The 16,651-nt window shown below is 36.6% G+C and overlaps 1 protein-coding gene across 1 annotated transcript in view; it reads left to right on the forward strand.

Annotated features, from left to right (window-relative positions):
- Als2 (Amyotrophic lateral sclerosis 2) overlaps positions 1 to 16,651 on the forward strand; it is a 226,968-nt gene that overhangs the window by 193,903 nt on the left and 16,414 nt on the right. Inside the window, exon 14 of the mRNA XM_067151475.2 lies at positions 13,897 to 14,079. Coding sequence (XP_067007576.2) covers positions 13,897 to 14,079 — 183 coding nt within the window. The remainder of the gene's footprint in view (positions 1 to 13,896; positions 14,080 to 16,651) is intronic.

A 16,651-nucleotide genomic window follows, 5' to 3' on the forward strand; every position in this document is an offset into this window, starting at 1 on the left:
GGCCAAAACTCCAGCAAGTACAGGAGGAAGGATCAGCCTCCCAAACATGGGATAACCTCAAGTCAATCATTAACTCTTCTCTCCCTGAACCATTTACTAACTCTTCCCAAGCTAAGCACCCCCGGATATCGAACACCACTCTACTGCTGATAGAAGAGCAGAGCACACTGAAGAAACGTGGCATTCAATCCAAGCAAGACGAAGAAGCATACAGTGAACTTTGCTGCAAAATACAGTGCAATTGCAGAACTGACAAGACACGGTATCTCACCAGTATTTGTGATGAAATAGACCAACATCATAGGCTGAATCAAACACGTGATCTTTTTAAAAAAGTCAACAGCATTACCGATGAGTTCAAACCACGCACATGGGTGATTGAAGATGAAGATGGCAACCTCATTACTGATAAGAACAAAGCAATAGAGAGGTGGAAACAACACTGTGAAATGCTGTATTGCAAAGGAAATAATTCTGCTGAACAGGAAATTTCTTTGAGGTATGAAGAAGAACCTGATATTTTATTAACTGAAATTGTGAATGCTGTCAATCATTTGAAGAACAACAAAGCCCCAGGTGTGAATGGTATTTCGGGGGAAATGCTGAAAGTGATGGGGGAGGAGGGCATGCGTGTTTTACATTTGGTATGTAATATGGTGTGGAAAACTGGTGAATGGCCCAAGGACTGGACAACATCAATACTAATCCCTCTTCACAAGGGGTCTATAAGGGATTGTTCCAATTATCGTACTATCGCATTAATATCCCATGCAAGCAAAGTTCGGCTCTATATAATAAATCAATGCCTAAAACCATTCCTGCAACCTCAGATATCCGCAGAACAAGCAGGCTTTGTTGCAGGTAAAGGAACATGAGAGTCTATCCTGAACATGAGACAGATAATTGAGAAATGTCGCGAGTTTTGTGTCCCTGCCTTTATTTGCTTCCTGGACTACAAAAAGGCCTTTGATTGTATTATGTGGGACAAGTTGTGGTAGGTGCTAAAGGAATTTGGGGTTCCACTGCACTTAATATCATTACTGAAAAGCCTGTATAAAAACCACGCAGCAATCATAAAGGTGGATGGTGATCTCTCAGGCATTTTCAATGTGACAAATGGAGTAAGGCAACGTTGTATATTATCACCTCAACTCTACAACATCTATGCAGAGTGTGTCATCAAAAGAGCTCTCAATGGCTGGAATGGTGGAATTTTGATTGGTGGCAGAAAAATTAATAACCTGCGCTTTGCAGATGACACTTCCCTCATCGCTGGTAGTGAAGAAGAACGTCATGACTTGCTTACAAGGGTGAAGAACACTAGTCTTCAGTATGGTCTAGAGATATACATCAAAAAGACCAAACTAATGGTAGTTGATCGGCAAGGTGAAATCCAACTTACGGGATACCTAAAGGACCTGGATATAGTTAAGGAATTTGTATACTTGGGGTCTGTCATCAATGACATGGAAAGCTGTGATAAAGAGGTAAAAAGGCGTATTGTCTTACGTCGTGCTGCAATGGTTAAACTTACTAAGATCTGGCAGAACCGGGCAATATCAAAAGCCACGAAGATGCGCTTGGTAGAATCACTAGTGTTCTCTGTCTTTTTGTATGGCTGTGAGACCTGGACCGTGAATGCTAAAGACAAAAAGCGCATTGATGCCTTTGAGATGTGGTGTTGGCAGAGAATGCTACGTGTATCCTGGACAGAAAAAAAGAACTAATGTTTCCATTCTGGATGAACTCTGCATCAAGAAACGCCTATCTTCCCGTGTGAGTGAACGTTACCTCCAGTTCCTTGGCCACATTTTAAGACGAGATGGAGAGAACTCGGAAAAGGTAATTTTACAAGGCAAAATTGAAGGCAGTAGACCACGAGGAAGAACAGCAAGCAGATGGATAGATCAGGCGAAGAAGATCACTGGGCTACCACTTCAGGTCATATTAACGAAATGTGAAAACCACTCGGGATGGAGACATCTTGTCAAGGTTGCAACAAGGAAATGATGGAGTTATGAGGTCACGACGCTCAGTAATGAGCACGACGACTAATGATGATGATGATAGGATGTTTTGGGTTGGTAGGTTATTCATATGGTGAAATACATTACAGAATCCACAGGCTGATAACCATATACAGTCATCAAAATAAAATTTCCAAATAATAAATATTAAGGTGTAAACCTGATATCTTCTAGGAGAATCTCACATGTTGTACTAAGTCCTGTTTGATTTGTGTCAAAGCCACGTTTTGATGGGAAAAAGCATCTTCATAATTTCAGTTACTGCCATTGACTAGTAGATAATTATCATCAACGATATTCTCTAAGATTCCGTGATTCAGGGCCTGTACTACGACTGTCAGATAAACAGCCAGATACGTAGACTGCAGTTTTGCAAACTAGAAGTTAAATATTTTCTTGCGTACTACCAATGGATTTTAACGACGGTATTGTAATGCGGAAGATGTAGTAACATTTTTATTGGGTTGGTATTAAAGTTACTGAAAATATAGTGAAATTTAGCGCGGTGGTATACATGTTCCCTGGTGTTTTCGTTTGTTTAGCTCTATTCCTTTTAAAATTGTATTACTAGAATCCAATATCAGACTCTTATTAAGCTATAATGTGGAAGTTCAGGTCAAAAACAGAATTAGGACTGAAATATACACATACGAAGAAATGTTAAAATTAATTAACTGTATAACGAAACTGAAACTGTTATAGAAAATAAAAAGACTGAAAATGTAACCTGGACGCAAAGTTAAGATTCAGGTTATGTATCTTTTTTTGTCTAGTACTATTTACGAGGTTGCGCGTTACGACGAAAGTAAAGTTTATATTCGTAATTAATGCCACTGATACAGCGTGGGATCATTAATTTTATTATTAATTCAAAAATTGTTTGCTCATTGAATAAGTAGTTAGTTTCTTTCTTTTCAATACAACATGAGAATAGTAACTGGCAAGCATTTATCTCACTTGAGCGTAAATACTTTTGTAGCAATTTGTTATGAAGTAAAAGAAATATAACCTCCTTAACATCCTCATTCAACGGATGAATCACCATGAACGTCGTCGTATACCTTTACTCCATATGTGCGTCGCGGATAGATTTGGAATAGAACCCACACTTTTGACACGCATTTTAATGATTAGGAAATGTGTGCTATCACCTCTAGTACCCTACCGACTACCATTTACAAGGTAAAAAAATGCTAGACTATTGGGACTCGAACCCACGAAAAACTGCTTATCAGCAAACTTTGCTGCCCTAACGACCACGGCTACCCTTGAAGCTTGAGGTTGACTGCTTGTGTACTATTGATATACTCGGTAGCAACAACTTGCTAGCTTGGGAAATCATTAAGAATTCTGTGATAGCTGGACAGGAAGCATGACATACTTCATAAATATATACATAAATTACATTGTAACAACTTAATTTCACACAGCATCATGCAGATGTTGATTCATCTTCATGAGTAGCCATCTTGATTCTTTACAGTAGCGTTCCCGATAAGTGCTAAGTCCCAGATAAGAGCGTTAACAGCCTCTCCAACTTCGGCATAGCTTTACTCGAGAATATTTTCCCACATTGCACATAAACGAAAGTCGTAGTACGCAGTTTCAACCGAACTTCCAGATAAATGTCCAAACTGCCAAATAAATTTATACCGCACTTTTATCTGGCTGTCGTAGTACAGGCCCTTAGTGATTGAATTTAAATGCGATTGTGAAACTTGATAAATGTAAGACCTGTCAGGACAATGATTAGAATTTATTAGATGATTCCTAGATGTTTTTTAGGAAATAATATGGATATATTTATCCAGTAACAGGTGAAACTTGATATATTTATTTATTTATCGGAATATTATAAATATAGCCATTTGAAGCTATGACATTTAGAACTTTGTTTTTTCTGTTAGCGTTATAATTGAAATCAAACAAGGATATAAGAGAAGATTAATAACTTGATGAGAGGATAAATAAGCACTTTTGAATTTATTCACACTTTTGATTTTATTCATACTCTTGATTGAATTCTTATTTCTTTAATTTTCTTGACACTTTGATTTCATTAATATTTTGCAAGATTGTTATTTAATGAGATTTGATTTTTAAAATTTTTCTTTACATTTATGTTTATTCAGACCACATTTCTTTAACGAGATAATGATTTGATTTCAGTTAAGGACTTTATTGATTAATTCTTTGAATGGGGAAGTAACGAATGTATTTAGATATTTTAATAATTGAATAATTCATCCCAAGGCAATTCATGATCATGAATAAAACAAGAATTTAAGAATTTAAATTATTGTTATTGCAATTTATTTCATTATTAAAGCAGATTAGTTTAAATTGAATTCTTGCAGGATTACACTAGCCTGCAAAATAATTTTTTTTTTTTTTTTTTTTTTTTTGTGTGGTAAAAACGAAACTAGGTGGGTTTTATGAATTTCTTAATGCAGAATTTGAGAAAAAAATTAGTTTTGGCGAATCACATCTGGTTTGGTGGCAATTTTACAAAATATTATTTTGTTCTTATGTAAAATTGTTGATACTTAGTATTGATTAAATTTGATGTATTAATGTAAATTTCAGCTTGCAAAACGTAATCATATTTTGCATGCATTGAATACACATGAATGCTGCTTTGTAAGCAAGTAGATAGTATGTATTATATTTTTAATGTATATTGAAATTCGTGAAACTGAAGCATAATGCATCTATTTAGTTTTGACTGTACAGTTGCTTTTAAATTAATATAACCGTACCTTGAATAAAAATTACATGGTTTAACATACATAGTTTTGTTACTTACATTATGTGCAGGTTAGATTCACACCTCCGTCTTTTCCCGTTTTCCGTGGAATTTCCGGGTTTTTGAAGTTCTTGAATGATCTCTAGAAGGGTCATCTCGTGCAGTCGACCAACAGTAATCGGCCATCATATTCACATCCCAACGTCCCTGATAGCGTCGTTCTGCATCTTTGAGATCGTGGTGAAATCTTTCACCTTGTTCTTCACTTACAGCTCCTAAATTTAGAGGGAAATAATCCAGATGCGAAGCTAAGAAATGAAGCTTAAAGCTCATATTACAACCGAGTTCCTTAAACTTTACCAACATTTTCCTTACAGTTTCGTTGTATTGAGGGTCCTTAATGTTGCCAAGGAATTTAGTCGCTACATCGTTGAATGCGTTCCATGCCTCTTTCTCAATTTTGGTCATCGTGTCTGTGAAAATTTTATCCTTCATCTGTTTACGAAGCTGTGGTCCATCAAATACGCCTTCTTTGATTTTTGCATCTAATAATGAGGGAAATTTAGTGGATAAATATTGGAAGCATAGGCAACTTTTATCTAATGCCTCGACATACTGTTTCATCAATCCTTATTTGATGTACAAGGGTGGAATTGGAATTTTTTCATGGTCAATAATACTTACATTCAAGACATTTTTGGATTCTGATTGTAGTTGTTTCCTTTCTGTCCAATTCACTGTATCCCAATGTTTATCCCGTGCCCTGTTATCCCATTCGCATAGGAAACAGGGAAATTTTGCATAGCCTTTTTGTTGTCCCAGCAACAGTTCAGTGATCTTCAAATCACCGCAAATTTGCCACCCATGCTCATGATATTTAATTTTTTCAAGCCGAACTTTAAGGTCTGGTATGTTTCAGACATTTTTGAGGAGTGTGCAAGTGGACGGATGCCAGAACATTTGTATTATGAAGCAAAACAGCCTTTAAACTTATTTTGGAAGAGTCAGTAAAAACACGCCAGTTACTAGGATCATACTCTTTCTCTTCCAATCAACGTAGAAGATTTGAAACATCTGTAAAAAATACAAGTTCATCTTCTTGAGTATAATACTTTCGGACTGTTATCTTTGAAAGGAAACTGTTTTATCAGTCCATCATAAGCATTGCGTAAGTGTTGGGGCTGTTACATACTATCCACTTCATATCCGTATCGACTATAAGATCCAATTAATTGAAGGAACAAGAATCCACCTGATCGATACTTTCACTTTTATTTAGCCTTAGGCTATTTCAATAGACATTAGATTAAAAGTTCAGAACATGTTTCGAGTGCGTTGCATTCATCATCAGCTGCTTGCATTTGGCAAAAGTAAAAATTAGCTAAAAACAGTCTCACAATTTTCTTAAAACCTTAAAAACAAGTGTTAGTAGTGCGTGTGTGAATGGATGGGGGGGGGGAGAGGGGGGGGAATGCATTGAAGGCGTTTGTTAGTTAAACTAAGACTTATTATTAAAAATCTTAATGTTAAAACACTGATGGACTAAAATACAGTTCACTATGAGTCTTGTGAATTTTCCATGAGTTCGTTGATTACTGAAGAACTTGTATGCACTATGTGAAGTATTTCTGTTGAGCTATTAGTAAAAAGTTTCCTTGAGAAGGCATCCGGTGTTTTCACGTCTCTTATCTCCTGTTGAGTGGAGAGGTGTGGCTTGTTTCGAATATGAAGTTTGCTAATTTGTAGTTTGTATGAAAACAGTTGGATCGTCTGTATCACGATCTGTAACCTTGTCTTGCGTGTTAGTTTAACTTCCCGTGCTGCGGGAGTGGGTTTAATCCGGCTGCCTTCAGCCTTGTATTGTAACTGTGTGCCAAGGCTGAAGGCAGCCGGATTAAACCCACTCCCGCAGCACGGGAAGTTAAACTAACACGCAAGACAAGGTTACAGATCGTGATACAGACGATCCAACTGTTTTCATACAAACTACAAATTAGCAAACTTCATATTCGAAACAAGCCACACCTCTCCACTCAACAGGAGATAAGAGACGTGAAAACACCGGATGCCTTCTCAAGGAAACTTTTTACTAATAGCTCAACAGAAATACTTCACATAGTGCATACAAGTTCTTCAGTAATCAACGAACTCATGGAAAATTCACAAGACTCATAGTGAACTGTATTTTAGTCCATCAGTGTTTTAACATTAAGATTTTTAATAATAAGTCTTAGTTTAACTAACAAACGCCTTCAATGCATTCCCCCCCCTCTTCCCCCCCCCCCCCATCCATTCACACACGCACTACTAACACTTGTTTTTAAGGTTTTAAGAAAATTGTGAGACTGTTTTTAGCTAATTTTTACTTTTGCCAAATGCAAGCAGCTGATGATGAATGCAACGCACTCGAAACATGTTCTGAACTTTTAATCTAATGTCTATTGAAATAGCCTAAGGCTAAATAAAAGTGAAAGTATCGATCAGGTGGATTCTTGTTCCTTCAATTAATTGGAGTGTTGGGGCTTTTAACACGTCTGTTTATTCAAGTGGTCTAAGATGAAAGACAAACTCTCAACTGTCTTATCTTCAATCCTACATACCTCGCGGTCTATTGCGTATCTTGCAGAGTTTGTTATGAATTTACCAGGAAATCCCCAACTACAAAATGAAAATTTAGACAGCAATAAACCTATAATAAAATGCAACGATAACAAATCAAATCACATAATTGTATTCTAAAAAAAAGTTGCACGAGAACATCTCTCAACATTACATCTTACGAATTCATGCAGGTACTAAAACACGAATTGTGTCAAAACTAGACATGATAGGAAAAAAATAGCATAATTTTCGGAATCAGGGCAGCGATTTCCATAAGAATTACATATTTTCTATGTTACCGCAAAATCATGTTGGCTAGTGTTATTGGTTGGATGAGTTTGAGTGATAATTTTATTTATATTTAAGGAAGAATAGATTTGCTAGTAAACTGTAAGAGAGGATATGCAGGTTCTTAGTTGATCTCACGTTAAATATATATATATATATTGTTATGCATATCAGTTACCCCTGAGAGGTATCGTGTAGAAAATCAGAGAATAATTTGACGCCTACTGTGAAACATGGAAAGGAGATTATTACCCTAATCGAAAATTATGAAGGTGCAAAGAAAATTTATTATTGACGGATAAATGGGGATAGATGTAGCTGCAGATACATAGCATCATATTTAATGCACGATATATAAATTGACCCCGATACATGGAGTAGTCTGAAGAGGAGAAGTAGCCGGTGCAGGTAGGCACAACTGATGTATGTAAATTTTGTTGATAGACTTGGAGGTCAGCCATAGTTAATTTTAGATTTTATGACATTGAGTATTTTCTGGTATATAAGGCAATTCAATGACATAGCAGGATGCTGGGAATTTAGTTCTTAATGGTTCCTAATTGCATTTTTAGTTTTGTAATTTACAGTTAATGCACTCAGTCTTTATTTTGGGGCAGTCACAAAAGTTGTGAGCATCTGAGCAGAGTAAACAGCACTGTCCCTTAGTTCAGTCTGTATAGAAATGTCCGTAGCCCATGCAGTTGAAGCAGCGAATCACAGAAACACGTTCACTGAAGTTGCATCTTGTGTATCCTATGTAGAGCTTCTCGCAGTTCTGTAGTGCCTGGTAGATCGCTGGACTGACTTTGACTATGGCGTAGTTTGTGCTTCCATCTCGTGATGTTCTCATGAAACATATCGCTATGTCATTGAGATTAGCGGAGAGAGCATGCTTGACAAGTGAATTCTGTTCCACTATGGAGGGAATTACTTCGTTCTCCGGGAAGTTAACCTCAATTCCAAGTATAATAATTCACAGGTTCTTTTCGTGCAGTATTCTTGTCTTCAGATGGGGATTATTTGTCTCAATTGTGTTCACCATTGTCCTGTATTCATTTTCATTTTGTAACTCAAGCACTATCTCCTCGTTTTGTATTTTCTTGATTTTGTTTACCCCCTACTTTAATTGAATTTGCTTTTGTAGAAAGCTGTAATAGTCCTAGTGTCTGTTCAGAGTCCTTCACTTCGTCAGAATCTTTTGCTGATACATTGACCCCATATTTAGTTGTTACCACTGTGGTGAGATTATTTGGCCTCAATTGCACCACCTCCTAGTAAGTGGCTTGTTGTTTACTTGACTGTGTTGTGTCGGCTAGCCTTGTGATTTCCTCTCTGTTGGTGTCCAGAGCCTTTTTCTTAGCACTTCTACTGAAGCTAACACTTCTTCACACCAAACTCAATTCATCTGTTTGTCTGATTTTAAAGCACTGTTAATAAAGTTCACTTTGTTTTGTGCACACTGATACAGTTTGTCTACCATCTTGGTTTAATAATTGAATCTGTTATTTATGAAAGGGCTCTTGTCACTTTTAGTAAAAAAAAAAAAAAAAAAAAGTTTATCATGAAAATGGATTGTGCCAACATCCACGCATAATTTACTTATGAAAGGTCTCTTGTCGCACCAATACTTTTCAAGATACAGCCATTGCAAATCTGTGTTTAGTTATGAAACGGCTCATGTCAATGACAAGAGCCCTTTCTTAAATAAAGCATGGTTGGCAGCAGTGGCCTGGTAACCAGCTGTTTCTGTTCACTTGTCTGTGTAGTGTACAGTTGTATTCCTCTCTCTTCATTATGATTGTTATTGTTGTAGGTTAGTTTCAAGTGATATCTTTAACCTAAAATTAATTTAAGAGTTGTTAAGAAGATTTCGTGTGCTCCTAAAAAATGTCAGAGATTGATAATGAAGTCGTGGAAGGTAATAAACGTAAAAGAGAATTTCGCAAGATCGAGAACTACAAAGTAAATCGTATAAAAAAAGCAAGAATCCATGGTGATGAGTATATTAATTACAAAGGGAATGTTTCTCAAGCATGAAAAACAGGGACACCATGCTCGTAAGTTGATTTATTTAATTTGAAGTACCTTAGATCTAGACAGTTCTGTAGGTTAGTGTTGTAGGTTTATTGCGTTGTGTTGTTCTACGTGAGCCCTAAATTAGCCTATTTCTTCAAGTCTTACATGTTTAAACTGGTTTTAAAAGAAATGTGACTAACTTATTCTGCATGTTTTAGGTGCGGAATGAAATGTTTTAACAAGTTTTCTGAGGAGGACCAAATTGACATTCTTAGCAGAGGTGGAAGCTTTGCAAGCAAAGATGAACAAGACTTATTTTATCAATCATTAATAGAAGTCCATCCAGTGAAAAGTAGAAGGTCTAGGTTGAAACCTAACCCCACAGATGACAAAGAAGAGGAGTTTGCTAAGCCTGCGCATTCTGTTGAACATGTGAGCTCATTCACGTTTCATGTTATGGCTGGTGAACAACGAGTTAAGGTTTGCAAAAAAGCATTTCTGAGTTTGTATGCCGTAGGGGATAAAAAAGTTAGAAGACTGAAAGAGGTACTTTTAAAAGGTGAATCACCTAGAGATTTGAGAGGAAAACAGAAGAACCATAAGACTTTTCCGCAAGATTATACTGACCAATTCAAAGACCACATTGAGTCATTCCCCCTAAAAACCAGTCACTTCTCGTCAAAAGAAATACAATATTTGGATGCAAGGCTTGACATAAAAAAAATATACAATATGTTTTTAGAAAAATATCATGGTAGTGATGTAAAATACAGTTTTTATTCTAAGGTATTCAAAGAACATTTTAACTACCGGTTTGGAAAGCCCTAAATTGACACTTGCTGTGAGTGTGAGATGCTTAATAGGTGAATCAAAAACCCTCAGATTGATGATACAGCGAAACGAGTAGCTGTTGCACAGTTACTCGTGCACAAAAGGCGGAGTAACCAATTTTATAGTTCGTTACGTGATACAAAACAATACTGTGCAGAACATGATAATGCAGTGTTTTTGTGTTTTGACTACATAGCAAACATTTCTTTGCCCACAATTCCAGTTCAGGATGTCTATTACCTTAGGCAGCTGTCAGTTTATCTATTTTGTATCCACAGCAGTGGTACTGACAGAGCATCCTTTTACTTGTACCACCAAGGAGTTGCAGAAAAGGGCAGCAATGAAGTTTGCTCTTTTATAATGAAGTATATCAATGATAATATACCAGAAAATGTTGATGAATTGTACCTGTACAGTGATAACTGAACAGGTCAAAAAAAAAAATCACACAATGATTAGGTTCTTACTTTCTCTTACAGACACTGGAAGATTCAAAATGATTGTGTACAGACTGCCCATAAGGGGCCACTCGTATCTGCCCTGTGACAGAGTCTTGGCCTTGTCAAAAGAAAATTAAGGAAATGTGACCGATATTAGACAATAAAAGACATACGTGAAATGATATTAATGTCTTCAGTACAGGGAATGTTTACTGTTGATTTAATAGAAACAGGTAATATTTTGGATTTTCAAAAATGGTGGCCTCAGTTCTATAAAAAATGTACTGTTTCAGAAGAAACCAAATCTGTAAAGAAGGGAAAAAGAGAATATTTTACTATTTCTAACTACCATGAATTCTCGTTCCAGCAGTCAAATAAAGGAGAGTAACAGTATCAGCTTTTATTAGTGGAATCCTCTACAAAACATTCAAACTAGCTATTCCGACACAATCATGCATTTCTCTAACCATACACAAAGCATACACAGAAAAAATACCTATTCCAAAAAAGAAAATGGATGATATAAAGAAGCTTGTTCAGTTCGTCCCTGAGGAACATGGTTTCTTTTATGATGAAGTGATTCAGTGGCCTACAGTTGAAAAAGAACTGTGAAATGTAATGATATGAGACTTTAACTCTCTTGGTGCCAGGCGGTAGTACGAGCACCCGCCCTTTAAATTGCCAGAGCTGATCTTGTTGGCCTTTAACAATCCAGTCGGAAGTTGCCAGAGCCGATTACATCGGCCGGCTTAAAATTCTGTGATATACATAATTTTGAGGCAACCTATAGTGACGTACATACTTTTGTTACAACCTGTAGTAAAGGGGCTATACGTTATTGTGTGCCTGACCTTGCTTTGGGAGTTCTAAGAGGGTGTTATAGCTTTCACAAGAGTCGTTTCCTGTGTTTACAAATACCGCTAACCGGTCGGTAAGAGATTGCTCCTTGCAGTGAGTGGATTTGTGACAGGAAAATGGCAAGTTTTTCTCGTGATATTTTTTCAGCAGGTATTGATGACAATAAATTAATGCAGTATTTGGAACAATGCAAAGTTAACGCAGATGGTTTATCGGATAGCGATAGGGAATTTAGTTCAGAGAATAGCGACGAAATTATACCGGACACGTCCGCGGAATCACCGAAGCTAAAGAAGAGATGTTTAATTGTTTCTAACGGCACTAAAGCTACTCTGAATATGGTGGTAGATCAAACTAGTGATAATGAATATGATAATGATGTCTCTGGAGAACATTTTGTGGAAATTTGTCCCAACGAACCCGATAACATTCCTCAACCTCCTGTCTCCTTCAAAGAACTTCTTGGACCTAAACATGCTCCACTGTCTTATTCTCAGCCCATATCATACTTGAATTTACTTTTCACTTACTCTCTGCTAAACCTTATAGTCACACATAGTCCTCTATCATTACATAAATGCCGGTCTCCGTGGGCCAAGTGTAGCGTGCCTGCCTCTCACCCGGAGGTCATGGGTTCGATTCCCCCCCAGGTCAAGAATTTTCGCCTGGTCCTGAGGGTTGGTTCAAGGTTTACTCAATCTAAGTGACCCTAAGTGATTGCAATTGAGGAGATATCTGAGGGTGAGAGGGCGACCTCGGCCTGGAAAACCAAGAATAATTACTGAGAGGATTCGTCTGACTGGCCATGATTCACCTCGTAAACTGCAAGTACCGAACTGAGCAGCGGTTGCTTAGTAGGTCAAAGCAAATCAGGACTTTTAGTGCCATACATTTCTTAATTTCCTAAATTCTGTTTTATTGTAAAATTACTTTTCTAATATATACTACAACCAAGAACGAGAAAATAATTTTCCTGAAAACAAAAACTATAATATCAACTATTATTTTTTACTTATTTAATAATTCAGAATTATTTTAATACTGTGTTGTCCGCACGCAGAAAAGTTCTTGTCAGTATTCGCCAAACATCGATACATATACGCGAATTTTATCGGTGAGTAAAATTGTCTTGTTTTTACTAGTGACATATGTTTGAATTTTTACTTTTATGTTTTTATTTTTCTTGTTCAAATTAGTTATTCTATAGAATTGTATTTAGAAATACATTATACATAATTACATATATTCTTTTGTATTGTAAATTATTTTTTCAAAGTAGATATTGAGAGAGAAAGTGCGAAAATGTTTTCTCTTCTTAAAAATAAACGTTATCGACAACTTTAAATCAATAATAACACGTTTTTGACTCTTTATATCACTCTAAACTAGTTTTCTTATTCTACGTGGTCGATATGTAGAAAATTTCATGCCGGTATTTTCTATACACCAGTAGATATATGCAAATTTTAGAAAACATGTATTTCCACTGAAAACGGCCTGGCACTTTACAGTAGTAGAGTGGAGGCGGAGCTCTGGCCTCTTCCAGCTGATGGGGAGCGGCCGACCAGATCGGCTCTTGGCTCCAAGAAGGTTAATGTAAATTGTGTGTTTGTTAAAAACCCATTCTCATGTATCTGTTATGGCCAATCTCATTTGTGTAAACAATGTTTAATGTAAAATAAATAGCCTTCATAACGTCTCAATCAATCATTGCATTTTTTTTTTTAATTTTTTTTTTTTTTTTTTTTTTTTTTTTTAAACTTTTGTCTCTATGAATGGGCTTTTGTCAACCCTTTGTTTATGAAAGGCCTCTTGTCAGACAACTTTGATATGCACTATCATGCAACATAAACAACATAACTGTTTTTAATCATCGTTATTATTTGCGGTTAATAGACTCAAAATAACTAGAATTTAAAAAATCTGTCGTAGTTATTAATAGTAGGAAAATAAACATTTTTTTAAAAATTTCCCAACAGTTTACTTTTTGTGACAAGAGCCCTTTCATAAATAACCGATTCAATTATTATATTAGTACGATACCTTATACTGTAAGTAACATATCATTTGTTATATTCTTTGCTTTCAGGCTGTGCAACAGGAACTGGGAACTTCTTACTTGTGGACAATGGATGATTTATTTCCAGTTTTCCACTTTGTAGTAGTGAGGTCTCGCATTCTCCAGCTTGGCTCAGAAATCCATTTCATTGAAGACTTCATGGAGCCTTACTTACAAAATGGTGAACTTGGAATTATGTTCACCACCCTTAAAGTAAGTTGCATTTATAAAGACTGTCAGCCTCCACTAAATAATTAATTTTAATTATTAGAACGCTTACTTCATTTTCCATTTAGCATTTTTAATACATCTTAATGTACCCTAATGGGCAGCGTACTGGCTTTTGGTTAGAGGGCCCAGATTCAATTCCTGGTTGGGCCAGGGATTTTAATTACTTATGGTTAATACCCCAGAAGTACACACATCTCTTATGTCACCAGGGCAAGTGCGTGCGAGAAGTGAACAACTGGAGGACAGAGTGAACTTTACATACTCATTGGTACAGTGACTATCCTTACACTAATAGGAAAGATTGAAGAACCAATTTACTGCGTGGAAGAAAGAAGGATAGATTTTCTAGGTCTAAGTGAAACTAAATGGAAAGGAAAAGGGAAGAGGAAAGCTTTATATGCTGTACTGGAGTGGAGGGTAGGAAGCAAAAATTGAGTTGGATTTATCATAAGTAAATATCTTCATGAGTTTAAGGAATTAAGATGTTGAATAATAGAATCCTGAAAGTGACCCTTAAATATGAGGATCAGAAACAGAGAGAATTTGTTCACATCTATACACCCCAAACATATGATTGTGAGAAGAAATTATTTATTTTATTTATTTATTTATTTATTAATGCCTTTTTTTCAGTGGCGAAGTTAGGGCTCGAGGCCCTCTCTTCCACTTAACCACATACTAGTCAAAATCATAAATAAAATTATGAGATATTTAAAATAGTTAAAACCAAACAAAAAATTAATAGAATTGAGAACAAACTTAAATACATTACTAAGTTACTTTCTTAGAAAATCTGGAAGGAGAAGTAAGCAATGAGCAGTGAGGGTTGGTTCGAGTTTTTAATACCCAGGTGGCAGTGGAAAGGAAAGGAAGGGAAATGTTTTATGATGTTATTCTGTACAGAGTAATAAATAAGTTACAAGATTGTGAGCAACTGCAAAATGACCTTGATAATATTGTGAGATGGACAGCAGACAATGGTATGTTGATAAACGGGGTTAAAAGTCAGATTGTGAGTTTTACAAATAGCAAAAGTCCTCTCAGTTTTAATTACTGTGTTGATGGGGTGAAAGTTCCTTGGGAGGATCACTGTAAGTACCTTAAGTGCTAATATAAGGAAAGGTCTTTATTGGGGTAATCACATAAATGGGATTGTAAATAAAGGGTACAGATCTCTGCACATGGTTATGAGGGTGTTTAGGGGTTGTAGTAAGGATGTAAAGGAGACAGCATATAAGTCTCTGGTAAGGCCCCAACTAGAGTATGGTTCCAGTGTATGGGACCCTCACCAGGATTACTTGATTCAAGAACTGGGGGGAAAAAAAAAAAAAAAGCAGCTAGATTTGTTCTGGGCGATTTCCGACAAAAGAGTAGCGTTACAAAAATGTTTCAAAGTTTTGCTGGGAAGATTTCGGAGAAAGGAGATGAGCTGCTCGACTAAGCAGTATGTAATACCAATATAAATGGTCCGTTATTGGACATTATAAATTTTCCAGCTAACTCATTCCTGGTTGCCAGTGTTCCGCCCCAGTGTGCTAAGTTGGACTCATCAGGTGGTAAATAGCACACCTACCAAGGCGCATGGCTAGTGCGTACTGTGGAGGCCACTGCATAGGCTATTTGGAGCCACCAGCAGTGTCAATGCACTATGAGAGACTTTGTCTCACTACCAAAAATTGATACCTGCCTGGCCATCAGATGATGTAGATGTTTTTTCTCATAGGGAACCTGAAATATTTGTCCCGAATGAGTAAATTTATAATACTAATATAAATGGTCCATTATTGGACATGGACACTATTCATGAGTTAGCTGGAAAATTTATAATGTCCAATAACGGACCATTTATATTGGTATTATAAATTTACTCATTTGGGACAAATATTTCAGGTTCCCTATGAGAATCAACATCTATATCATCTGATGGCCAGGCAGGCATCAATTTTTGGTAATGAGCCAAATTCTCTCATAGTGCATTGGCACTGCCGGTGGCTCCGAATAGCCGACGCAGTGGCCTCCACGGTAGGCACTAGCCATGCGTCTTAGTGGGTGTGCTATTTATCAGCTGATGAGCCGGACTTAGCACACTGGGGCGAAATGCTGTCAACCAGGAATGAGTTAGCTGGAAAATTTACAATGTCCAATAACGGACCATTTATATAGGTATTACACATTTACTCATTCGGGACAAATCTTTCAGGTTCCCTATGGGAATCAACATCTATATCATGGTATGTTCCGAGCTGTGAGTGGAAAGATGGCGTGGAATGACATTAGTAGTCGAATAAGTTTGAATGGTTTCTTTAAAAGTAGGAAAGATCACAATATGAAGGTAAAGTTGAAATTCAAAAGGACAAATGGGGGCAGATATTTGTTTATAGGAAGGGGAGTTAGGGATTGGAAAAACTTACCAAGGGAGATGTTCAATAAAATCCAATTTCTTTGAAATCATTTAAGAAAAGGCTAGGAAAATAACAGATAGGGAATCTGCCACCTGGGCGACTGCCCTAAATGCAGATCAGTATTGATTGATTGATTGATTGATTGATTGATT

Source organism: Anabrus simplex, chromosome 7 (genome assembly GCF_040414725.1).
Source record: "Anabrus simplex isolate iqAnaSimp1 chromosome 7, ASM4041472v1, whole genome shotgun sequence".
NCBI classification, from domain to species: domain Eukaryota; kingdom Metazoa; phylum Arthropoda; class Insecta; order Orthoptera; family Tettigoniidae; genus Anabrus; species Anabrus simplex.